The 25,886-nt window shown below is 37.0% G+C and overlaps 1 protein-coding gene across 2 annotated transcripts in view; it reads right to left on the bottom strand.

The window, feature by feature from the left end:
* Positions 1-25,886, bottom strand: part of OLFM3 (olfactomedin 3) — a 195,017-nt gene that overhangs the window by 31,584 nt on the left and 137,547 nt on the right. For both annotated transcript variants that reach the window (XM_045980322.1, XM_045980332.1), the window contains exon 2: positions 4,592-4,738. In XM_045980322.1, coding sequence (XP_045836278.1) covers positions 4,592-4,738 — 147 coding nt within the window. The remainder of the gene's footprint in view (positions 1-4,591; positions 4,739-25,886) is intronic.

Genomic DNA, 25,886 nt, shown 5'->3' with positions numbered 1-25,886 from the left:
AATTTTTGTTATCATGTATGTCACAAAGCTCAGTGGACCGCTGGCTAGAAAGAGCCTGTTGTTGGTACATTCCTCAGAACTGGAACATTCTAAAAAGGCAGTGCATTTTGCTGCCTTGGCTTGCCTATTCTTTCTACTTAGTAAAGAAGATTATATTTTCCTGTTTTTTTGTTTTATTTTTTCCCTGCTGTTTCATCCTTAGTCCTGCCTTTCATGAATGTTATCTTTTCGGGATATATTATAGTCTAGCTTATATTAAAACTAATTGTGTATTTTGTGTGTTGGGTAGGAGAACAGAAGTGATGGCCCTTGTGTAAACTCCATGATGTTCAAAGCTGCATCTTATTCAAATCTTTTATTTCCAAGACCTTACACAGAACCAGGTGCAGAGTAATTTCTCCATAAATATCTATTAGGTAAAATTATCTTAGACTTCCAATTGTAGAAATAGGTAATTAGTATTTTAATATTTTAAGGAAAGTTCCCTTTTTCTGTCACTATTACACTCTAGCATTACATCATTCCCAAATATTTCTTAATTTACTATCATTCCTACTTAGGCAGCTTCATTTTTTTTTTTTTTAATCTTTAGCGAAGCACAAAATTACCGAGACAACACTGAAAGATGGAGATGGTGACAGCAACTTGAATAAATTTAATGCTCTCAAAATAATTTTCAGCTCTGTTATGGTTAAGCATGAATAAAGAAAAACCACTGGTATTAAGGAAACTATCTACACATTTGAATACAGCATTTGTCTCCGAAGATAACCATCATTGACCTAGGAATTCCATGTATGTAGTCAGAGTCTGTACAGTTAGAAAATGATAGGCAAATAAGGTGTTCTGGATACAGTTAAAATAGTGCCTCTTTCTCTCTCTCTCTCTCTCTCTCTCTTTTTTTGCCTCTGACTAACCCTATGGAGTTAATTTTCAACTTTATTTGTGTTGTGAAAAATTGCACTGAGAGTTTTTGCTGAGACATGATTGTGACCACCTATATTGTAGAAATACGCATAATTATAAGAGCTACCTTCGGGGTAATGGATAGAGTTACAGCTGTCTAATTAGAAGGGATCTGGCTCTGGGCTCTCTTTTGCTTTTCCTGCTCGATATCCCCAGGAATGTTAGTTTCCTACTGTTTACAGAGAGCCCCTGAGCATGTTTCCTGATTGTACCTGAGACTGGATTCCCATGGGTACGCTTGTAGGAAGGAGACTTGTGGTTCCTCTTCTAGTCTGTTCATCTCTCATGTCCTACAGTTTAATTTTCTTTTTTTTTTTTTTTAAGATTTATTTATTTATTTATTTGACAGAGAGAGAGATCACAAGTAGGCAGAGAGGCAGGCAGAGAGAGAGGAAGGAAGCAGGCTCCCTGCTGAGCAGAGAGCCCGATGCGGGGCTAGATCCTAGGACCCTGAGATCATGACCTGAGCCGAAGGCAGCGGCTTAACCACTGAGCCACCCAGGCGCCCCCTACAGTTTAATTTTCATGTGTGTCCCTTTTAGATGCTCTCTACATCATCTGGCAAGCTCACTGTCAACTTCACTGATAATTTTTTTAAACTATTTCTCTTGGTTCTTTGCATAAATAAAATATCTGAGGCATTTCTGACCTTAAACACAAATTAACTTTGATTTTCACTCTAATTCATAATTATTGTGGAGACTATCTTGGAAAAAAACGCTGCCCTACAGTTCAATATGTTTGGTTAGCCCTGGCATTAACAAAACTAAACAGATTCTTTGCTGTGGGTCTTCCCAGAACCTTTAGCATTAAACGGTGTGGTGGAAATTAAGAGTGAAGTATCATGTACAGTGTTTCTTAAAATCATTTTATTGGGAGGATCCCACTGGCACCCTCTTTCAGAAATCATACTTTAGGAAATATTATTCTAGACGATGCAGGACATCATCAACTGTCCAGAGAAGCCTCATAGCTCACAAACATTTTTTAAGTGAACAGTTTTAGTTTGGGCATACGAAGACCGGAAATATTGTGAAAGCAATTGTAATTCTTAAACTATTAAGTAACATAGATACTGATTAAAAATGTTTGACAGAACATCATTTAAGTGTGGGTACACCAGTGACATCCTGGTTGACACTAGCATGATGGTGAGAAAATGCCAAACTCATCTGGTAAAGCCCCACAGCCTACAGTTTAAGTGACTTTGGTATGTTCTTTAACCTCAAAGAGCAGTTTCCTTTACGTACACTCAGAAGGGCAGGGACCTCGGCTGTGAGGATAGAATGGACTGGATACAGATGTGATATATGGGACATTCTGTTAGTAGCATTATTCTTCTTAAAAATATTTCCTTATTATATGACTAAATCAATTCTTTTTTTTTTTTTTTTTAAATAATAGTGAGTGGGCTGCTTAAACTAATGCTCCTGTTTTTACATCTGGCACCTTAGATAGACGGGAAACTATAGAAAAGTCAGGAAGGAACTTGCTCAGTCTGAATAAGGAGTGCTGGTTTCACGTGGCTTTTCTTTGGGTCAGTGCAGCAAACCAGGACTACTTCCTTCCTTCAAGCCACTCTATGTACATGTGACTATTTCTCTTGACCTATGATACTCTCCAGTGAGGCATTTAATAAATGTAACTTGGAGAAGCCTACGTTTTATTAATAAATTTTGTGGATTTTTGGGTCACTTAAATACGATGATTTTTTAAAGGTGTGATTTTCTAGAATTTCTTTTAAAACATTAAACATGTGCATATTATATGGAGTGGTCATGGACATTTCAGTGATTGTTTCCAGCCAACCTCCTGGGTATTATGTGTGTGTGTGTGTGTGTGTGTGTGTGTGTGTGTATTCCAATATTGCCTTATTCATCCTACACTAATTCCTGATTTTATCATATTTCTGGACTACACCTCACTTTGGAGTTGTAGAGGGTATTATCCACTTCCTGACACTTTATTTGAAATTTTTTGACTGATTTTTGAAGAAATGCCTAAATCTGTATAGAGATGTGTATTATGTAATGCTTTACTGAAAAACAGTGATAGAAATAAGGTTACAGTGTTTAAGAATGTGTTTCTTATACCAGTATAGTTGGTACAGAGAAAAGGTGCTTTTGCACAGAAAAGAATATAGAAGCAGAAAGTCTGTAATTTGAGAAGAAATATAGTTTAATAGAAAAGAGAAACTTGGATTTAAAAAATTAAATCTTTTTACCAATGTAATTAATTTCCCTAGTAACCAAAAAATATGAAACTATGTATTTGGATTTTTTCCATAGAAATAAAGAAAATCAGGATTGGTAAGCAATACCTAAGACAAATCACAGTTCATATGTCATGATTTCTAATAGCTGAGAAGCACATTAGCCAGGGTTGTTAACTTGAATGAAAATGACATTTGCTCTTGTCTGGGAGACAGATATTGAAAGAGCAAGGGAAGATGGGATCTTATAAAAAGAGACTTAAGAAGAGAGAGCCAATAGATTGATGATATCTCTGAGGAGAAGGGGAGGAAAAACAGGACTAATCATTGTATAAAAACAAGAAAAAAACTTTCTTAAAATCTTAGTGAATCAATAGATTTCCAAGTAATGTACACGGAGCAAATTTATTTTCATTATATGGCAGTAGAAGAAGGTTATTGTTCCTAGGCTTGGAATTGCATAAAGCCGTCATATCTGTATTAACAGATTTGATGCTTTCATTTTTCTAGCTTCTTTTAATTTTCCATAAAAAGTTCCTACTCACTGCCATCATTGTGTGAATGATCATGAAAATGATATTGCACAGAGTGAATCATTGAGTACCGTGTCCTCTGAAAGCACATACTACCTAATTTATCTTGTTATCCCTGAAGGTATTTAAAATTCCAACGTGTTGTCATCTTTCCATCAGTCTGGCTACCCAGCTGTCCTAGTATATTCAGAACCCAACAAAGTGAAATTCTGAATGAGAATAATTGAAAGAATCATTCATTGTTTTTTTTTTCTTCTCAAACTAAACATAAATAACCCTTCATGAGTTGACTTTTATCTGTAAAAAAGAATAAATCAAGGGCATTCTGCATTTGATTGTTATGGATCTGGCTTAAGTAAATTATATGGAGAAAATGCTATTGAATGAAATTGAAGAGCTTAATGTTCAAAGGAATGGCTTAGAGAATGATGATAAATACTTGAAATTATTCATTATCTGTTCAGATAGCTTGCATATTGCATTCCATTATTTTAACTTCCTTGCAAGGTTGTTAATGGGATTCAAATGCATGAGCTCAAAGAGCCTAGTGCGATCCTGGGAGTTGAGGATAAATTTCTGGCATGGGAATAAGACCGCTTATCTTTTTTATTTTTTTTTTTTCTTAAGGAGAGACCAACTGGATTTTAAAGCATATGATAGCCAGTCTTAAGAAGGTATGATTGAGAAAAACAGAAAGTAATATAAATAGAACAGAGCAGGAAGCTTGAGGTACTCTTTTTAAGGAAGAGGGATAAAAAGTTTGAGAAGGGAGACAAAAATTGGGAGGACATTCCTCATCAATACCTCCTTCCCCACATTTCCTTTTCAAGGAATGGTAGTTTAAAAAAAAAAAAAAGTGCATGGAGGACAGGATACCTACCTTTTCCAGAAGCTGGCGGAGCTGCCTGCTTTTGGCATCCCGGGAACACAAGTTTTGTTCTGGAGCGACCACTGTGCATATGCACCGTCCATCAGGATCCTGGGCTGAGCTGTACACTTGCCACCCTTCTTTGGGACTAATCTGAGTCTGAGGAAACCAATGGCAAACACACAACACAGACTTCCGTTACAGGATAAAGAGAATGTGGATTTGTAGCATTTTAAGCAAAGCATCTTTTTTGATAATTCAAGTTTCTGTTTTTTATTCTTTCATGTTGGAAAGAGATAAACAACTTCTATAGGCAGCATAGCTTCACTCAGTTACACCTTCCTTATCAGTGCCCCAGAAGGAGAATTTTTCTTTCTATACGCTCATATTATTTTTTTTAAAGATTTTATTTATTTCTTTGACAGAGAGAGAGATCACAAGTAGGCAGAGAGGCAGGCAGAAAGAGAAGGGGAAGCAGGCTCCCTGCCGAGCAGAGAGCCTGATGTGGGGCTCGATCCCAGGACCCTGAGATCATGACCCGAGCCGAAGGCAGAGGCTTAACCCACTGAGCCACCCAGACGCCCCTGTACGCTCATATTATTAACTACTTATTGACCCGACATGTTTTTTGTCGTATTTGGACATTTTAGTGCAACTTTAGAAGCATCTGATAACCACTGAATCATGTATCACCAGTCTTTCTATATAAGATCTGTTACCTTGTCTTTCTCAACAGTGAATGGTAGTTCGAAGTATATATATATATATATTTTCTGATTATTATTCATATGTGATATTCTGAAGCAAGCCCTATCTTAAGGACCTTCCTGTGTATTGAAGGGCCAATGAGTAAAGCTAGAAAAGTAGCATATGAGAACTTACGGTAAAAAGAATTAGATCAGCATCGTTTTGCAAAGGAAGCAGAATCCCAGAGAAGTTCAAGAGAGTATTTTGACATAGTCTGCCAAATTCATCTTCTTAAATTACTTCTGTGCACTTATTGCCCTACCTCTCTAGAACCCTGGCCTACAGTGGCTTTCCTATCAGTAAAGGAGGCAGCTTTTTAAAGTCAGCCTCTTATTTGTGTTTCTGGTTTTCCTCCTGTATCTTCCTATAGGAAACTTCTTTCCAACCAAATTGGTCTGTGTCCTGAAAGTATGCCACCTTGATTCATATCTTTGTATGTCACTCATTTTGTTTCTCCTGCTTGGAATACCTGTTTTATAAACCTTCGGTTTACTAAGCCCTTATGGTTTCTACCTATCCCGAAAGATTGTCTGTATCATCCATTAGGCATTTAACACATATTGTCTAGTATTGCTATTTGCCTTTCTTCTGTCTTTTTCCACACTTAGTTTATATCTACCTACTAGATATTTCCTGTCATACGAGTACACTCTATCAGATACAAAGGTAAGTATCCCCATTTTTCATCAAGTTACTTTTCAGAAAAAACTGTGCTTAAACATATGCTCTCTGTGATACAAGCAGAAATCATTGTGGATGCCCAAAGAGGCACTCATTCATTCTCCCAGCCGCTGAGATTATCGGTAGCTTGACTCTCAGCTGAGTTTCTCTTTGGGGATTGCCTGGACTGAAGAGTGCAGCCTGTTCAAGGTCAGGCCCTGTTCCAAGGGACAGCTTACATGCATTGACTTTGATAATACAGCGGTACAAAGAAGCACCCTGAGAAGCAAGAATTATTATTTCCATTTCACAGAAGAGGAAATAACTTGGGGACACACAGCTTAGATGTAGTAGAGCTTGTGTGAAACTAGGCAGTATGCTCCGGGGCAGTGCTGTCAACTGGAAATGTAATAATTTTAGCTTTTCTAACAGGCTTGAAAAAGGAAGAAGAAATAATATTAACCTTAATATATTTTATTTAACTCCATATATCTAAAATATTTCAACATGTGATCAGTACAAAAATTATTCGTGAGATACTTCATGTTATTTTTTCTCCTTTTTTGGGTATTGTCTTTGAAACTGTGCCTTTTGTGCTTATGACTTAGCTCAATTTGGATTAGCCACATCTCAAATGCTCAGTAGCTACATGTGGCCTCCTTGCTGGAGAGTGCAGGTCTAGATCCTGCTTTTAATTACAATGTCCTATCAGTGTGATGTTGAACAGCCAGATAATTGTTTTTAAAGGTCAATCATGGTTATTGAAAAACCACCTAACAGATGTTATACAGACAAACCATCTAATTTGATCTGAATTTGTTTTTCCTGTGGAAATATCAGATAAATCAGTATTAAGTAATAAATTTCCTACATAAGTAAGCTCTGGCTTACTTGTACAGCTAGGATCTGAAATTTATCAGCCTTTCTCTATCTGTTATTTTGGTGTTTCAGGGATTCAGCAGATAGGTATTTCTTGTATGATCAGGAGAAGAGGGAAATTAATTTAATTTAGAAAATAAGGTATTTAATGAATCAGATTGGAGGACCAAAGCTGAAGAAGAGTGAGAGAAGGGCTAGGGGTTGGGAACTGAGATGCGATTAGGAACCAGGAGGTGAAGGGAGGCCAGCAGAGGACTGTCTTGCACAATGCCCAGTATTCCTGGACTCAGCTGTTTGCTTATAGACCTGGAGTGTTTTGCCAGATTGAAAGTAGACTCTTTAAAGAACTACTGCAGGCTGACTTCCCTCTTTACAAATCTGCTATCCTCTGTGATATCGTCTGTCTCTAGAATTCATAGCAGAACAGGTACTGTTTTCTACTTATCCTGTCCCAGGTCCCAGATCATTGCATACCATCAACCAACACACAGTTCTTTTTCTTTTCAAAGTATCTTGCATTACAGTTTGTTTTTCTGTTTATAAGATCCCACCCTTTGTATCAATCTCACTTTTTCTTTCAAGGGCTTCAGCAATAATCACTAGAGGGTGCTGATGGGCATTCCAACAACAATCAAGAACAAATATCAGAGAAGCTGTAAGTTGTAAACTCAGGAAACTCTGAAAGATGTCATCGTCCTTGTACTTGATCTATAATGAGAAGCAAATGGTGCCCGTGCTCCTTTTAATCTCCCTTTACAGATAATTCATGGAAGCTTCCTATGCTGCTTTTTATTTCTGAAGCATTGGATTCATTATTATTCCTTTCTTTTTCATTCTCTTATCCCTTCTAGCATTTATGCTTGAATATCGAGTTAGGATAGAAAGAGGTACTTAAAATTGTCTGCTATTAGAATCAGATAGCATCTTAAAGATGATTGTGTTACACTTTTTTTATTAAAGAAGAAAAAATTCAGAGATTATAGAATGGAGTTAGGAATGGTTTACCAGAGTAGTTTCAGTGGTACAAATAACGGTTTAAACTAAGTAGCAGTGTGGGATTTAAATATCTGGACATGGGTCCTATAGTTTCAGTTAGAATTCACCTCGCATTGGACATAAATTTCAAATATGTCAGAAAATTAAGTCTTGTCACTAGGATAAATTTAGCTTTTGGATAAAGGAGCATGGGTCACCCAATTATAATATTAAAATATCTTTAACAGCAGTGCAAACACTGATTATTAAACCTGGCAGCCTTAATATTGGTGTTCACTTGCCAAATGTTTGGCTAACTAGTGATGAGCTTATCATGACAGGGCAAGGTGTCAGTTGCTCTCTGGAATGAGGGAAACAGGAAAGGTGAATAGGGTTTGATGTTCGTTTAGCATTCTCCCTCAAGTGTCAGCTTAATAAAAGCAGACTCCAGCCTTGTTTGTACTTCCAATTGTCTTCTTGTAAGAATCACTGAAAAGAGCCATGACCTTATCTACTGTAGAGTTAGTCTGAATGATCTCAACTATAACAAGTTACCTCTTTGGCAAGAAAAAGGTAACTCAAAAGAGAAAAGAGCTAATGTAAAAGATGAGTGCCTGACAGTCCCCTGGGTTTTGATAGAGGCCTCTTTGTCAGGGCTGGTGATAAATAAAGAAAGCTTTATGTGCATCTCTTAGGGTATCTACAACTGTCATTGAAAAGAGGATCAAAATAAAATCAGTTAGGCCTCAGGGGGGAAGGAAATATTTAGAAAATTTTTGGATACCAATGAAAAAAGACTTGCCATTTTAACTTACAAGAACAACTATTCAGGTATCTGTAGAACTCACAGTAATAGCAACCATTTATGGAGCTCTAGCCATTACTTGGCAGTTCACATGTACCATTGTCTTTGAATATCACACTAACCTTATGGACGAGGTTAGGTTATTCTCCCCATTTTATACATGAGGGAACTGAGACTTAAAGATGATCAGGAACTTGCTCAGGGTCATGCAGGGGGTAATCAGCAGAACTGGGATTTGTAGTCTGATGTCAGTTTGTTGTCTGGTCTGAAAGTTTAGCCACCATACTGCATCACCAGTTATCTGAAATTTCCTTCTATAAACGCTAAAGATAACCCTGAAAGCATTTTCGGAACTGCTGTGAAGGCCAGTACTTGGACCTGGAGGGTGCATGTCTTTTATTACTATCCAAAGCATCTCTAATCATAGTGGTTACTGATGCAGTTCTCTTTGAACCTTTGTATTAATTAGAAGAACTAAATGAACTATCTAGCAGTTTTTAATATCGCAGAACTCATGAAATATTTAAGAATGCTCTAAATAAGAGAATTAAAATGATAATTTTAACAATTAGATTTCAAGTTGGGATTCTTTCCTTATAATTTAATTACCAAGCTATGCTTTATAAATATAAAGCTACTGTGAGAGTTCTCCCAAAACTCCAAGGGCTATGTACGAGAAAAGAGAGATCTTGAAGACTGAGGTAAAAGTAAAACTAAAGAAAAATATCATACATTTCCGTTTATTTTTGTTTATAAAATCCCACCCTTTGATTTAATCTTACTTTTCTTTGAAAGAATGACCCTTCCTTAGACATTGACATTATTTACTTATAAGGAAATTGAAACTCAACATAAGCAATTTTTTTTTTTTTCAAGTCATCCATTTAGTCAATGTCACGTATAGGGCCTTAGACCCAGTTTTCTTCAACTGTCAGCACGGTCTTTTCTCCCATCCTGTGCAGATAAATGTGGACAGATATTCTATATCCATTTACCAAAAGCCAAAAAAAATTTGCTATGGAGGAGAGGCATGCAGGAGGATGGAGGGCATCATCTAAAAAGTATGGAAATAAGTAGCAGTTGGCACCCCAGAGAAGCTGATAGCAGTAAAGGCTCAGCAAGACAACTAAATATCCCTGTGGTGGGCTCTGCAATCATGTATCAGGACCCAGGTGGAGAGGCAGACAAAAGACAGAATTGTGATCCTTTCAAGGGAACCGAATCAGCTATTTGAACATTGCTAGGTCTTACGTTTTATCTTGAGTTTCTAGGCATTTCATAAAAGTACAGACTGAGGCAAAAAAAAAGAAAAAAAAGAATAAGGAATCTACCTATTAGAAGTGCTGTTCAAGGTAGAGGAAAATAAAGCAGGGAAAAATTCATTTGTTAGACCCTATTTGATTTAGAGTGGGGATACAGAAGTGATGATGAAACCCCTTACAGATTTTTTTGTCTGAGGATATGTTTGATCTCAGAGAGTGAAATGTGGTTTAGCATGCTAATGACTTTAGTTGTGAAGAGAGGAGAAGTGCGAGGAAAGGAATTGGAGAGATGTTGACAGACCACGCTGAATGAAGCTGTGTTCTAGAGGATGTGTTAATAAAGGTGTCACTGCATAGCAGTTTTCTTCCTATTTCTTATGAGACTAGTTGGAACTGAAATAAGAAATGCATATTTTCATTCAAGAAAGCCTCAAGGCTCCAAGAAAAACAACTATTAAAACAACAACAACAAAAACAAATGACAAAAAAACCTAAAGATATAAAATTTACGTCGGTTGAACACCTCTGTTCATGTTCTGGAAATCAGAAAGACTTAGAGTTGGGAAAGACTCAGTCAGAGGTCATATCTAGCCCTGTGTCTCTCCATTCAGTCACGCTTCTGTCTTTTCTTGTTTCCACTCGAACTCTGCACGATAAGAATTTAGCTGCTTCATAGGCAGCCCCTTCTGCTGCCGGCAAGCTGAGGGGCTCGATCTGAACTTCTGTCTTTGTAATTTTCCCCTTTTGGCCCTACTTCTGCTTTAAGTACTCACACAGGAATACTCTACTCTTGTATCCGTGTCACTTTTCTTCTCTAAAAAGGCAATTATCGCTTTCTCTGTGGCTCTCAAGATTTGCAGTTCTGTTTTCTCATCCATCTCCCACTCCTTAATTTGCTTAGCTGCCCTTTCACAAGAGGGATACTGCCTAAGGATTTGAGGAAGAAAAACTGTAAAACAGAACTCTGGTGTCTTCATGCAGACTGAAAAAAGTCGGCGAGTTGAGAGTAAGAAATGTAGAAAGTGTGGAGAGTTTGCGTCAGGGTATTCTCATTTCACAGGACTTAAAGCGGACTAACTCAGTGAAGTGGTTATTTATGAGGAGAAGTCAGCTAGATGTTTGAAACTGTAGCAAAACAAATCACTTAGGCCCACAGGTTCCCTTTGAGGCCTCTTCCCACCCCAGCAGTCAGGCTGCCTGGGAACAGCTGGTGGCTGTTGAATGTCTTCTGCTTATTTAATTGCTCTTTTCCAGGTCCTTCCTGGTGTGGAGGCCACAGCGTGGGGCATTTTTCAGAAGCTCAGCCTCAAGGGGCAGTTACTCTGCATCAGACAGAAGTGCCAGAGGGGGCTTGAGCTTTCTTAGAGCCAAGGCTTCACCTCTGCAAACGCTAGCCTCTCCAGAGGCTGGTGGGCCCAGTGATAAATTGGAAGGAAAAAAAGAAAGAAGAGAGAAAAACAGGGCCAAAGAGGACAATAGAGAAATGTTTCAAGATTCTAACAAAAACCAGAGGGAGTATACTCCCCTATTAAGGAGCTGTATTTAACAAAAATATCTTGGAGATTTAAAAACCTCTTTCAGCTTTTGAGACAATCAAATGTACACTGCCTATTTCAGAGACACTTGCTATAAACAGATTTAATTGCATTTAATCACTGAAATCCTTTTTTGTTGTTGTTATTTTTATTTTTATTTTTTTCAGGTCACTCGAAACTACCCTTCTAAAGAAAGACTTCATATTTGTGTAAATCTGCACTTTTTGCCATCTGCACATCCCATAAACAATCACAAAACAAATTTTAAGACCTACTCTTTTTTCTTGTTTTGTTTTGTTTTGATGTTTACAAATTGCAGGCTCATCCCATTCATGCTGCCTAAAGTGAGGACATTCAGTAAGAAAGTTAAAAAGGGCAGGATATCCTAGCTGAATCTACTAGGAAGGGCAATGTTAACCCTTCCATAGGAGGGAAGTGGGCTATGGGAAACCATCTGATTAGGGCAGAACGAACCTACTGTGGCACCAGGGCCAGGAGGGGTAAGGACTAGTAAAGGATGAGACCACTCCTCTGATCAGGACTGCAGTCAGGGGACTTTCTTCTACCTGTGGCTCTCTCATTCACCAACGGGGGGGAATATGTTTAGTCAGTTACATATTTTGGGTCATTCCTCCCAGTTGCAGCATGAGGAGGTTGGATTAGATCATTCATATTTCCAATTGAGCCCTTGAGTGCTGTAAGTTTTCTCTGGAGGAATCTTGTCTAGGACAAGGGGTTGATTGTGTGGGGAGGGAGCAGATGGTGGGGGGCCAATAAATGCCCCCCTTAATTTATTATTCCATCCATGACCTGTTTTACAAACTGGATTTCACTCAACCAAGTTTCAAGTTTCACTCAACAAAGCACGTATTACATAAGATTTAGTTTGGGGGGTGGGGGAAAGGTACCACTGCCAAAAATAGTGTGAAGATAACTGGCCTGGAGGGTTTCAGAAATCCTTTCCATCATTAACATTTTATGATCTTAATCTAGGAAATACGGATTCATTCATTTTTCACCGTGGGAATCATAAGGTATAAGCAATAGTTGAATCACTAAGGTAGGGAAGTGCCATAGCCATCGTTCTTCTGTAAAGTATGCCACTTCTGTAAAACATAAAAAAAATAGCTTTTGCAAGCTGGTTTCTCCTTTCCAGTGAAGAATAACATAGTGCAAACATCCCTAATTTTTTTTTTTTTTTTTTTTTGGTCACCCAAAGGTGGATTTGGCTGTATCAGAAGCTTCAGAGACCATGGCAATGCTTTATGTTTTTCAGCCAAGAGATTACTAATCAGGAAGTAAAGAAAATGAATTTACTTTAACCTTACAGGATAACTAGAAGTCCTAAAAGAATCATGCATAATTTTGGAAATTTGATTCTTCTCCATCAACAACAATAGGAAATAAGAAAACCCATGTCTACATACACAAAAAATAGACATATCAGAACCAAGGTAAGAAGTTTGTGATATAATTCATTCATGAATATCTTAGTTTAGATTTATTTGCTGAAAGAGTTAATTCAACAACGAAATTGTCGAGAACTATCAGGTTCTTGAACATTGAGAAAATTCGGCTCAGTGTATAGTAAATAATGTAAATTGATTTTATAATTGTTTGTTGATGACATGTCATGTTTTCTTTATAACTAGAAATCGTTTTTACATCCCTTCTGCCACACATACATTATGCAGGTAGGGAGGGTAATTTCAACAGTAGAGGCAGTGAGGTGACTTAAATAATTTAAGGGAGGTAAACATAAAAGTGGGTCAAAGTGCACCTCACATGTGCTCTGTTCATGCCCTAAGCACCAGCTCAATCTAGCAAATTATATAATCGATTTGATTTGGCTCTACTCAGTCAATTACACATTGATAGATTAATTAATTATTTGTAGTACCTGCAAATAAGTCTTGAAAATGGAAGGTTACTTTTCTTTTAGTATCAGACTTTTTGATCCATTGGAGTAATCCAATGGTAAAAATAGATAAAGATAAGAAGGTAAAGAGCTCCAAATGCTAATTGTTTCTGTATCCTTTATTTGACAGCAGGGAAATGATTTCTTGAAGATATTCCTTCTGTTTGAATTTGTAATGTCTGTTTGAAAAACCAGCAGTTTTCATTTTTATTTGAAAGGTTTTAGAGTATTGTGAACTAAACTGTGGTTCAGACTACCAGAAAAGACTTTGTTATAACGTGGGAAGGGTTAAAAAGACATTAATTTTAGGTGAATGAAGACTACAGGAGCTAGTAATGTGATAGGAGAGTCTTTATAAAAAATTAAAGAGAGATGATTTTATCAAGTAAGTTTTATATTGCTTGTGTCTCTTAGCTCTCTTAAAGTCTTTTTGGCAGGCTTTAAATTGCTGAGGGTTTTTTTTTTTTTATGTTTAAAAGAAGTTGGTTTCTCAGACCGAAGGCATTGCAAACAGTCGTAAGAATTGAATTCCAGGGAAGAGCCTGCTATAGGAAAACTAGATTAGATGGAATATACTCTATAGCATAGTCTGCAGGAAAAATTATGGGAATTTTACAGACATAAAAGAAGAAGCAAAACAAAGTAAACAAACAAATAAACAAACAAACAACAAAACACATTTCTTAAAGAATCCTTCCAAACCTCAGGTTAATATAGTTAAGTTAGAATTTCTCAGTCTTAAGAATTGAAGGAGTCAATTATTTCCTTTCACAGCTAATTTCTCAGACCGTCCACTTATTTTTTTGGTGTAGCTTTAAAGTGTTCACAAAGAAATATCCATGACTAAAGTTAGCACATAAATATCGAATCTGTGAAGCTGCCTTGTAAATACAGAAGCAAAATCTCAGCCTTCGCAGTTTAGAAAATCAAGCCCACTGGTTTAAAGCACTTACTTCCCAAGATGGCCAAACCCACCGGAGTGACTTACTAAGGTATCTGGCGTCGACAGCCTCGTGGTGTTCAGTCCTACCAAGGATGGGAGAGTTTGGGACATCCAGTTTGAGATCATTGCCATGGTACTAAGCACAGCGCCAAGCTTCAGCAGTGGAGGACTCATTGCCGTGAAGCTAATGAGTTTTCATAGTGACTGATTAAGATCCCGGAGCTGGGCTGGCAGCGGGAGGCGTGACTGCAGCTCGCCACATTTACAGCATGAAAAGAGATCAACTTTTCCAGCTCTAATCGCTGGGGAAAGCTCACAGAACCTCTTTACCCCACCCTCATGGGAAGTGCCTTGCTCTTCCTTTTCCCTCCTTTCCGGACACTTTGCTTGCTCATCAAAGGAAATATTCTCGATAGGGCTTGGTTGGTAATTCGAAGAGCGTAGGTTAGAGGGAGAGGGAAACTTGAGCTCTTTTCTGCTCCTCTGTTGTGAGTTACCATCAACAGAGTCTATTTCCTCTGGGGTTTTCGTGAGTCTAATCAGCTGCTCTTTATCCTTCATAAAAAATACACCTTTAGATGGAGGTCTGCCAAAGTGCACATTTCAAACATCAAATTTAATATCTACGGATTTCGCCAGGCGTAGACAGAGTACTTTCAGGCAGAGCATGAAAACAAGTCTGCAAAGAATTTCCAAGAAGATCAGATATTGAGAGTAAGAGATTTTTATTTTTTTTTAAACAGTAACCTAAAATTAGCATTATTGTCTCTAAAAACAAAAAAAAAGTCAAAGATGAATAGCTACTGCCTGTGGAAAACATTACCTTAGGCAACTTACTCGTGAACTGACATAAAAGGCAACCTTAGAGGAAAGCTTCTGTTATGGAAATTTCATGTTTCCAATTTTGCTTTTAAGAATGAGGGCTTCTTAAGTTGCTCAGACAAAAGACAAAGTCTGTTAACTGTATTTTCACCTTGTGAAGAATGACAAACTGATAACCAGGAGTCACAAGAGAACATGTGACTTATTAAAAGAGAGCCCAGAACTTGCATTTAGGGAGCCTGGGGGTCCAGTCCTATTCTCTTCTGGTTAGTTGAGTGACTGGCCAGTGACTTAACATTTTTTGGCTTTCATTTTTTTTCAGGTTTGGACTCCACGCTCTCCAGGGCCCCTTTCAGCTTTAAAAGTCAATGATCTGTTTATTAGAGTTGGATTGGTAAATGTGTATTTTGAATTTGGGGCTTATGGATAGTATTATTATATTCTTTTTACAAATACTATGAATTGCTCTCATCCAAATCTCAGGTCCCGAATGGAATAAATCCGAGGTGGTTGTCTTGTACAATATATGTGTTCTAAAATTAAAAAAAAAAAAAATGTAGAGAGAAGACATGAAGGGAAATATGGCTGAATGAAAATTAAATGAAAAGGAAACTGTTATAAGAAGGAAACATACTATTTTGATTCCTTAGGAGAATTCTGGAATTGTTTGTAGCTCGAATTCTCAGCCAAAGATATATATTTTTCATAAACAGTTTTGGCAGCAGAAATAAAGGAAATATCTTTAATAAAATGAAAGAGATACATATTTATAGAGGTGCATATGCCCTTTATTCTCAAAAAGAGTTTTAAGATGAATACTGAGAGACTCCTTAAATCTTCCTTCTATTACCTAAGAATTTAGGCTTTTTATTTTCCCCTTCAAAATACATCCAAATGATTTTAGTTGACTCATTTTTTTTTTTAACCACAGGCCTAGAAAGCCTGTGGTTATTATATAATTTATATATATATATGTATATAAAATTTAATCTGAGGTATCAATAAGGATAAAAGCACAATAGTTCATATATTAAAGTTAGCCTTGCATAAGAGTATTCAGAGAAAGGACTGTGCAGTTTTACACAGTATTACAATGTGGCAATAACAAAAGCAAAGTGAATTTACAAATGTAATTATTTGAAAAATACACCTGGAATTTTACCTGATTTAGGAGGGGAAGTGTCTTTTCAAGAGCTTAATTTCCAGAATTGAAAACTAATATACATGTAATTGCTAGATAATTTAAGATGCAACATGGAGATGGTAATTATAGTTATTAATGAACTATCAGTCAACAAAATAATAGCATCTTTAGAAGAATATAGGATTGAATGTCAGGGGAGCCAGTGATCTTATTTAAAAATTAAAAAAAAAAAAAAAAAAAGAAAAAAGAAAAAAAGAAGAGGGGCTCCTGGGTGGCTTAGTTGGTTAAATGTCTGACTCTTCATTTTGGCTCAGGTCATGATCTCAGAGTTGTGAATCGAGCCCTTCATTGGGCGTAGAGTCTGCTTGTCCCTCTCCCTATCCTCCTTCTCCTCCCCCTTCTCTCTCTCTCAAATGAATAAAGAAATAAATCTTAAAAAAAAAAAAAGAAAAATGCATACTTAAAAAAAGAAGAAAAACAACACAAATGTAATGCTTCTAGTAACTCTAGAAATAAGTCTAGTGATTCTAGAGATGCAAATAACTAAAGAATGGAAAGCGAACAGTAGTGAAAGTGTATAATTCAGTGGAGTTTATCAACAACATCAAATCTATAATGTGTTGTTTTTAGAATAGGTTTAAATGGCACACATTGAAATAAAAAAAGCTTAAATTATAATGATTATTAGCTGTGGGAAATAAAAACAGCTACTATTTGTAAAGAGCTAAATAATTTGCTGTGCTCTCCTAATCTAATGAAGTGATTGTCATTATAATTTCCATTTTAGAAGTTGAGTTGTAGTTTGCTGATGAGGGAGGTGATTATTTTATGTAGAAGTAACCACCTCTTTTCAGGACAAGAAACCTCATGGTTCCAGAAGTTCCAGAAGAATAGTGTGAATGGTAGTGACAGAGTAAGTAGCAAGAGATGAAGTTGAAAATGCTAGCAGTGACCAGCTCCCAGACCTTCAGGATCACCCAAAGATGTCTGGAAATTATCTTGTCTGTAATTCCAAGAATTTAGAGCAAAGCAGTGAAGTCATTAGTTACTGAGATTTATATCTCAAATTATTATTACTTTGGCATTTTTATGATACAAGGTAGACAGATGGGTATTGCAGGAACAGCAAAGCAAATCCAATACAGGCAGGTCACTTATGGGCATGGTCTTCTAGTTAAGGCAAGAGTGGATGAGGTCCGGAAATAAGAAACTCCGTGAACTTCAAAAGGATGGATATCATGAAGATTTGAGGTAGAATTGATAGCGCTCATTGACTGACTACATGTAAGAAGTGAGGGAGAGGAAGTTACCTGCGGGAATTTCAGATTTGGGGTTTGGGTGGTGAATATTCATCAGGATGAGAAATACAAGTGGAAGTATGATGTAGGAAGAAGATAAAGTTTGTTGCCACCTACCAGATACGAGTCTTCTATGGTAGAAAAAATCCCTGAATAGTAATGTACCAAACATACAGAGTTCAGAAAAGAGTTAATTTCACTGGCCCACAAGGGCCTAGTAAAAATAATGTGTCCTACATAGATGACAAAAATGGTTAATTTAGGCACACAGTGTCTTAAACTACCAATGATTTTATTTAGACTTTAAGATATTATCTAGATTTAATTACCTCTACATGATTACCTATACACTTTTCTTGAAAAATAATTTTAAAAGTTCCATCACTAGAAAATAGTGAAAATTTTACTATATCTAACAGATTTCTGTTAGTAATATAACAGAATTTCTGTTAGTAATTTAACAGTAATCTACCTCTGACTGCACACTTATTTATTTATTTATTTATTTAGAATCTTAATGTAGGTCATTAACTGTAGAACCTGTAACAGTGTGTTATTGCTTATGACCTGCTGAAAGATATTGATTAATGTATATATTCATTAGAATTTTTTATGGTAGTCTGTTTTTTATTACCTAGAAAATATTTCATGGTAAACCTATATAATAAATAATTAATAAGCAAATATTGACCAAGAAAGACTTACAGATGATCTTATGTAATATCAGCATATTCTGTCATTGGAATTTTTTCCCCTTGATTTGGAGCACAAACATTTAACAGTGCTTTAATGCTCAAAACACTTTCTAGTTTGGGGTCTATTTGTGTGGCAGGTATATGTGGGGGTTTGGGGAACCCAGCTTTGGCAGTAAAGAAATACATGAAAAGTAAATGCATGAAAAGACTTGATGGCCACATATAATATGATAGAAAACCAAAAAGTTTGACTTTATACTAAATGAGAAAGAGACTGATGTTACTTGCTCAGTAATAGAAAATTTAAGAAGGAAGAGGCTACTCATACTTTATTTTTATAATTTAAAAAATTAAACTTTGTGGATGGTTTAGGAAATAGAGGAAAATGGCATATTAAATATGATTGTAAAGATACAGCTGTAGGGAGTAAAGTAATTATTGATGAAGAAGGAGGAGGAAGAAGAGGGGAGGAGGGAGGGGAGGAGGGAGGGAGGATAGGGGAAGGGGAGGAGAACCAGGAGGAGGAGAGGGTAGTAATTGGGTAGAATACTGAAATATGACTTGTACTGATTGGCTAAAAGAACAGTTAAACCAAAGTAACCTCTGGAAAAAACAGTGGACTCCTTTTAGCTTCTTAAGTAGGAAAAGAGGGAGGAGTGGCATAAAATTGAGGAAAACAGAGTGCTTGTGTTGAAATCACTTTGGTGATGCTCTATTCCCTGGAGAGTGTGGCATGTGAATGAGTAGGTAAATAAACAGTTCCACTTATGAGTCTCCCATTTTCCCATCTGTAAAATAATGGATAAATGAATCAATGTGAAAGGACTGAATGAGAGAATATATTTAGTAGTGCCTGTAGCATGGCAGATGCTCCGTAAGTGGTAATCTTGTTTTTGGTAGTAAATGGCATGATTGAGGCAGGGTCAGAAGGTGTAAATCAGTTTAAGGAACATTAGGCACTGAAAAGGTGGGAAGTTTGTCTTTGCAAAGGGTGACTGAATTGGGCTTAGAGTATACAAGGACATTAATACAACTCTGCTGTGCAATACAATGGCACTCTGGGTCTCTAGAATTAATAGTCCAACTCAAAGCGGAAGGGACTAGTATTTTTGCTTCCTCCTTCATTGAGAAGTCAAAGTAATAACTAGAAAATTTCTGTAAGGTCACTACCATAATCTAGTTACCTCACCTAAGCCCACCTAAGTCCACACTTCTGTACTCTGCTGGTACTACTTTTATCAAGGCTACCAATGATCCCACATTGCTAAATGATCCCACATCTTGCAGTCAAGTCTCAGACCTCAACTTTCTTGGCCTAGGAGCAGCATTCATTAGACTTTTGCTTTCTCCTCCTTGGAGTAATTTCTTCTGCTTGGCTTCAAGGATATCACTCACTCACTCACCACTTTTTCTCCTGTTGTTATAGATGAATTGTCTGTGTTCCTAGATAAGGTGGATCCCTCCCCTGTGCACTAGGTAATACCTTTCAAGCTATTATGCTTAGGAATTACCTAAAAATCTTGTTAAGACCCAGATCTTTAAGTCCCACCCTTAAGAGTCTTATTTATTGGCTCTAGCATAAGGTCAAATAATTTGCATTTCTGGCAGTCTCCCAGCCATTTTTGGACCACCCTTTGAGTAGCCTGCCCTAGATCACATCCATCTGACCCACTCAAAGACCACTGTCTTAATTCTTTCTGACATCAAGAAATCTTCCCTCTTTAGTGGATCACTCCCTTATATCTCTTATTTTACATACAAACAGTATTTTCTTGATCCTAGTTTCTACCCATTTATTCCCCTATTTCTCATGTCTTTAGAGCATACTTTCTTGAAAGAGTTGTCTATACTCATCATCTTTAGTTTATTTCTTTCTAAACAGGTTTTTGTCCACACTTCTGTACTCTGCTGGTACTACTTTTATCAAGGCTACCAATGATCCCACATTGCTAAATGATCCCACATCTTGCAGTCAAGTCTCAGACCTCAACTTTCTTGACCTAGGAGCAGCATTCATTAGACTTTTGCTTTCTCCTCCTTGGAGTAATTTCTTCTGCTTGGCTTCAAGGATATCACTCACTCACCCAGTTTTCCTTCTACTTTCTGACCTCTCTTTCTAAGTCTCTTTGTTGAATCTTCCTCATCTATATGCTAATGACTCCCAAATTCATTTCTTCCTAGCAGACCTCTCCTATCAATTCAGACCTGTATATCCAATTATCTACTTGACATCTCCACTGGGATGTTTAATAGACATCTTAAATTAAACATGTTAAAAAATGAGCTCCTTTCCCATCTCTAGCAGACAAAACAAAACTAAAAAAAAAAAAAAAAAAGAAAGAAAGAAAAGAAAGGAAGAAAAGAAAAAAACAAATATATATGCAGACATTCCTCTAGCCTTCCCATTTCAAATCCATGATTTAGTTGGACAGGTCAGAAAGTTAGGTTTCAAACTTAACATTTTTTTTCTACACCCCTTTTCAATTCCATGAACATGTCTTCTAGTCTCTACTTTGAAAAATATATCCAGCGTTTTACACCATACCACATTGCTACCATGCTGCTCCAAGTCACCATCATCTCTCATTTAGTTTATTCTAAAAACCACCAGTTGTTGACCCTGTACTACTTCAGTCCATTTTTAACTCCCCAAACCAGATTCTAGTAAACAATGTCAGATGTTATCTCTGTGCTTAAAACTCTTGGATAGATTCCTATCTGCTCATGGCAAAAGTCAAAATGTTCAGTATGAGCTGTAAGGTGCTACATAATCTCATTTCCTTTTATTCTTCTGATCTCATTTCTTAGAACTTTTCCCTTTTTTTCACTGCACTGGAGCTACTATACTCTCCTGCATATTTTTCTCAGAGATACTAGATAATCTTCCAACTCAGGAACTCTGGACTTGTTCTTCTCTGGTGGAATTTAATCTCTCAAATCCTTTTTGTTTTATTTCAGAGTCTAGAGTGCTAACCATTACACGATGGAACCTTTTTGTTTTATTTCAAAAATTACCTTCTCATCAGGTCTTTGCTGACCATACTGTCTCAGATTTCTTCTCCTTTCATCTGGTTACTTCTAATGTCTTTTAATACTTTTTTTCCCCTTAGAAGTTATCACAAGTTAGCATCCCAATTTATTTATTCATCCTCTTTATTATTATTTTTTTTTCCCACTAGAAATGAAGCTTCATGAAGGCAGGATTGTTGCCCGTTTTGTTCGTGGAAGTCAATGTTTAGGTGAGTGCCTAAATATAGAATATAGTAAGAACAAGAATATAGTAAATTCTCAATAAATATTTATTAAACAGATAACTAAATGAATATGTTACTGTTTTCTTCATGACTTGCCCTTTGTTTTAAAAGGAGATAATTTTCGGTGTGGAATTACAATAGAGCTTACTTTTTGTAAAACAAATCAGTATAATATACAGCATTTTGCATGTGTCTTTTTATGTGTGTAAGAAGGCTTTTTCAGTCCAGATTTCAGATTTAGAATGCAAATACTTTAAAAAATTTTTTTTAAAGATTTATTTATTTGACGAGAGAGAGAGAGAGAGAGAGTGCACACAAGCAGGCAGAGAGGCAGGCAGAGAGAGAGGGAGAAGCAAGCTCCCTGCTGAGCAGAGAGCCCGATGCGGGGCTTGATCCCAGGACCCTGAGATCATGACCTGAGCCGAAGGCAGAGGCTTAACCCACTGAGCCACCCAGGCACCTCTAGAATGCAAATACTTTTGGTCTAAGCCGGGAAATATTGTTTCTAACTCTTGTGATGTCTTCTCTTGATAAAGGGCTCAAACCACTGGAACACTAAATAAATATTGCCTTTGGTTAATGAAGTTTGTCTCTAATAATATAGGGAAGGTGGAAGAGACTGTAGGCTATGGAAAGGATGAGTTTAAACAAAATGATTTAGAGAAGCTGGGGACCTGAGTGTCCATTCACTCAACTCTCCTTCATTTGGCTCTTGGCAATCAGTTAGGGACCACTTGCAGCTCCCAGAGTTCAGTGCTTTGCTACTCTTGCCTTGAGCTTTCAGGGTTGTCTTAAAAGTGTTCACTAATGAAAAAGTGAATTTAGAGTGAAAAACATTAGCAAAGTTCTTTAAAGGAGGGATTTCCATCTTTTCATCTTTGCCTTCATCTGTGAAGCCGACTGATGCTCTCTAAGCCCGGGGGATCCTTGGTTGGCAGCTGTTGTTGCTACTTCAAAGGGGAAAAAAATGGATGTGAGGGGGAGGAATATATTCAGGGAAAACATGTTTTTTCCCCTGACTTTCTGTTCAACACTGAATAAGTAGGAAAATATAAATCCAGGATTAGACTAAAGGAAAGGAGAATGCAGTGTGGTGTGACAGAGAGACCCTCAGACTAAAGCAAGAGACCTAGATTTTACATGGGCTTAGTCACTGTCTTGCTCTAGGTTCTTCAACTGGGAAATGAGGACATTAAACGGAATTTCCTATGTAGCCCCTTCTATAATTAAGTGCCATTCTTAAGAACTCAGCGTCTATCCCTGTAGTCACACAGACATCTCCTCATTCTTTGCTCTGACACTTCTAGTGATCTCTGTGGTCTCCCAGAGCCTTGATTTCCCTGTGTGTAAATTGGTGGTAATAAGAGAACCCGACTCCTTAGGAATTTGTGATACTAAAATAAAATTCTATATATGAAGCACTTACTGTAGGACCTGGTAAACAAGGAGCTTTATTGTAATGTAAAAGATATTTATGTATCTTTTCTCCATCTTTGTTGGAAGAATCAAATAGATACAAAAATTATTAGTGATAAGCAGTAAAGATCATCAAACTTTGTGAATTATCAATATAGAGGCTTATCTTGAAGAGTTTTAAAAAGGCAAAATATTTTTTGATTATAATATGGTTGGTTTATAGGGACTCACTGCTAACAGTATTCTAGAAATATTCTACAACATGCCCATCCTATAGGCAGCCTTGAGGAGATGTCTGTGGAAGTCTGCCTGCCTGGCAATGTTCTAAGAACTTCACTTGTACAAACTTGTTTAATTCTCACAAAAATCTTATGAGGTTGATATTGTTACTAAGACAAGTTTATAGATGAGGAACTGAGGCACCGAGATATTAAATAAGCTAGCTAAGGTCACACAGCTAATAAATGGCAAGGCCAACATTTGAACCTCAATGTTCTTGACTATTACGCGTACGCACGTGTGCGCGCGCGCGCACACACACACACACACAATATTATAGCAAATGCTGATGTCAAATTTTGTCTTTTAAAAAACTAATTGATACTACTTAGGGAAAGCAGTGAAGCTGTGTCACTGGCATGTCCTTGGTAAATGAATTCTTTTATAGCTAAGCACAAAAAAGGAAAATAACATGTCTTTACTTACTGAGTTTCCATTTAAGTGTGACAGAACAAGGCTCTCGTCAGGGAGACACTGACTCAGGTAAGTTCAGCCCCTGCTGAATTTCACTGGGACCTATTTTCAGATTTTTAAAACTCACCTAAATCATCAGGGCTGACTAAAGCATTAAATTATTGCCAAAAGCTTTTCTGGAAGAAATTGTTTAGGAAGAGAAATCTCAAAGAGGTTGAAAAATTGCCTGGTGATCAGAAAGAAGGCTGATTTCAGTGGTAGCACGAAAGAATGAAATTGGATCCTCAAATGTGCAATTTTCTGAAAAGTTGTTATAAGTTGTCTCATAGAGCTTATATCTGTCATGAAATTTGAAGTGTATGTTTAGCAGGAATCAAAAATCGGGCGGTAGTAAATAACCCCAAACATCAGAGTATGAAAGAAGATTGAGTTTCTCGCCTGCCCTCTAACAAATTCACATGAGAACAGGAGTTCTCCAGAGCTATTCTTAGGTAACAGCATTAGCTAAATTATTTGTCAGCCTTGCCCCTCTTCAGTATGTGTAGGCAAGGTTCTTTTCTGATTTGAAAGCTCTGGGCAGACAAACATAAACATAAATGTCTAAAGATCTGGACTTGAAACAAGTCAGGCATGCTTTGTCACTGAAAGTGTTGTGAGTTTTGCGGTTTTAGAAAAGGGGGTCAGAAAAACAGAGAAGGGCAGGTCATTAAAACAACCACCATGTAGATGAAGCTGTACAAACTCATTACCTCATTTCTTTTCCTTTTTTGACTCAATACAATTAAGAACTATTAACCTTAAAAACAGTAGGACGTAAGTAATAACTTCGAAACAGCTCCCATTGTGAACACTCATCTAAAAGGGGCTCATTGACATACATAAAGTAGGAATTTGACAATAGGTAAGTAAATGAAAATACTGTTGACAAAGGTTGTCTCTTGTTACTGAAATTAAAAAGATGCTATTTTTCTGCTTTGTAATGTTCTTCTCTGCACCTTCTCTAGCTTAATTATATATTATTTTCTGCTGTTAGAAAAACATAAGGAGACGTATGTTATTACTCTCATTGGCTTTTTTTTTATTTATTTATTTATTTTTTTTTAATTTTTTTCCCCATTTTATTTATTTTTTCAGCGTAATAGTATTCATTCTTTTTGCACAACACCCAGTGCTCCATGCAAAACATGCCCTCCCCATTACCCACCACCTGTTCCCCCAACCTCCCACCCCTGACCCTTCAAAACCCTCAGGTTGTTTTTCAGAGTCCATAGTCTCTTATGGTTTGCCTCCCCTTCCAAATTTTTTTTTTTAATAAACATATAATGTATTTTTATCCCCAGGGGTACAGGTCTGTGAATCGCCAGGTTTACACACTTCACAGCACTCACGATAGCACTTACCCTCCCCAATGTCCATAGCCCCCTCCCCCTCTCCCAATCCCACCTCCCCCCAGCAACCCCCAGTTTGTTTTGTGAGATTAAGAGTCATTTATGGTTTGTCTCCCTCCCAATCCCATCTTGTTTCATTTATTCTTCTCCTATCCCCCTAACTCCCCATGTTGCTTCTCCATGTCCTCATATCAGGGAGATCATATGATAGTTGTCTTTCTCCGATTGACTTATTTCACTAAGCATGATACGCTCCAGTTCCATCCACGTCGTCGCAAATGGCATGATTTCATTTCTTTTGATGGCTGCATAGTATTCCATTGTGTATATATACCACATCTTCTTTATCCATTCATCTGTTGATGGACATCTATAATAGCCAAACTATGGAAAGAACCTAGATGTCTCATTGGCTTTTAAAGGCACTGATGTATGAGACATTTATTAAGTACATTCTTTGGGCCAAGAACTGGACGAAACTGACAAATGCAAGATTAGTATGATATAACCTCATCCTCGGAGTAATTTATCAATCTGCACATTTGAGTTGAATAGTAATCTTGTAAGTAGAAATACAGTGGAGTAAAAGGAAGGGAGGGTCAGTACCATGTGATGAAATGGTCAGGAAAAACTCCACTGGAAAAAAATAGTGCTTGAGCTTGTTTTAAAACAGTTCTTAATTTCTTAATTTTTAATGCCCTCAGGGAAATGGACTGTCATTTTTTATGGGTCATTTAACAAGATAAAATTTAAGACATAAGAAATTTGGTTCTGGGCTTCAAATCTTAGAGATATTTGTACTTTGACCCTTCCGTTGTCAGGATGCATATTTTGTCATAGTATTGTACATCTTGACCTCTCTTTTGATTAATA

Source organism: Meles meles, chromosome 1 (assembly GCF_922984935.1).
Source record: "Meles meles chromosome 1, mMelMel3.1 paternal haplotype, whole genome shotgun sequence".
NCBI lineage: Eukaryota > Metazoa > Chordata > Mammalia > Carnivora > Mustelidae > Meles > Meles meles.
Note: the sequence above shows the minus strand (reverse complement) of the source record. Positions and strands in the feature narration are given on the sequence as shown.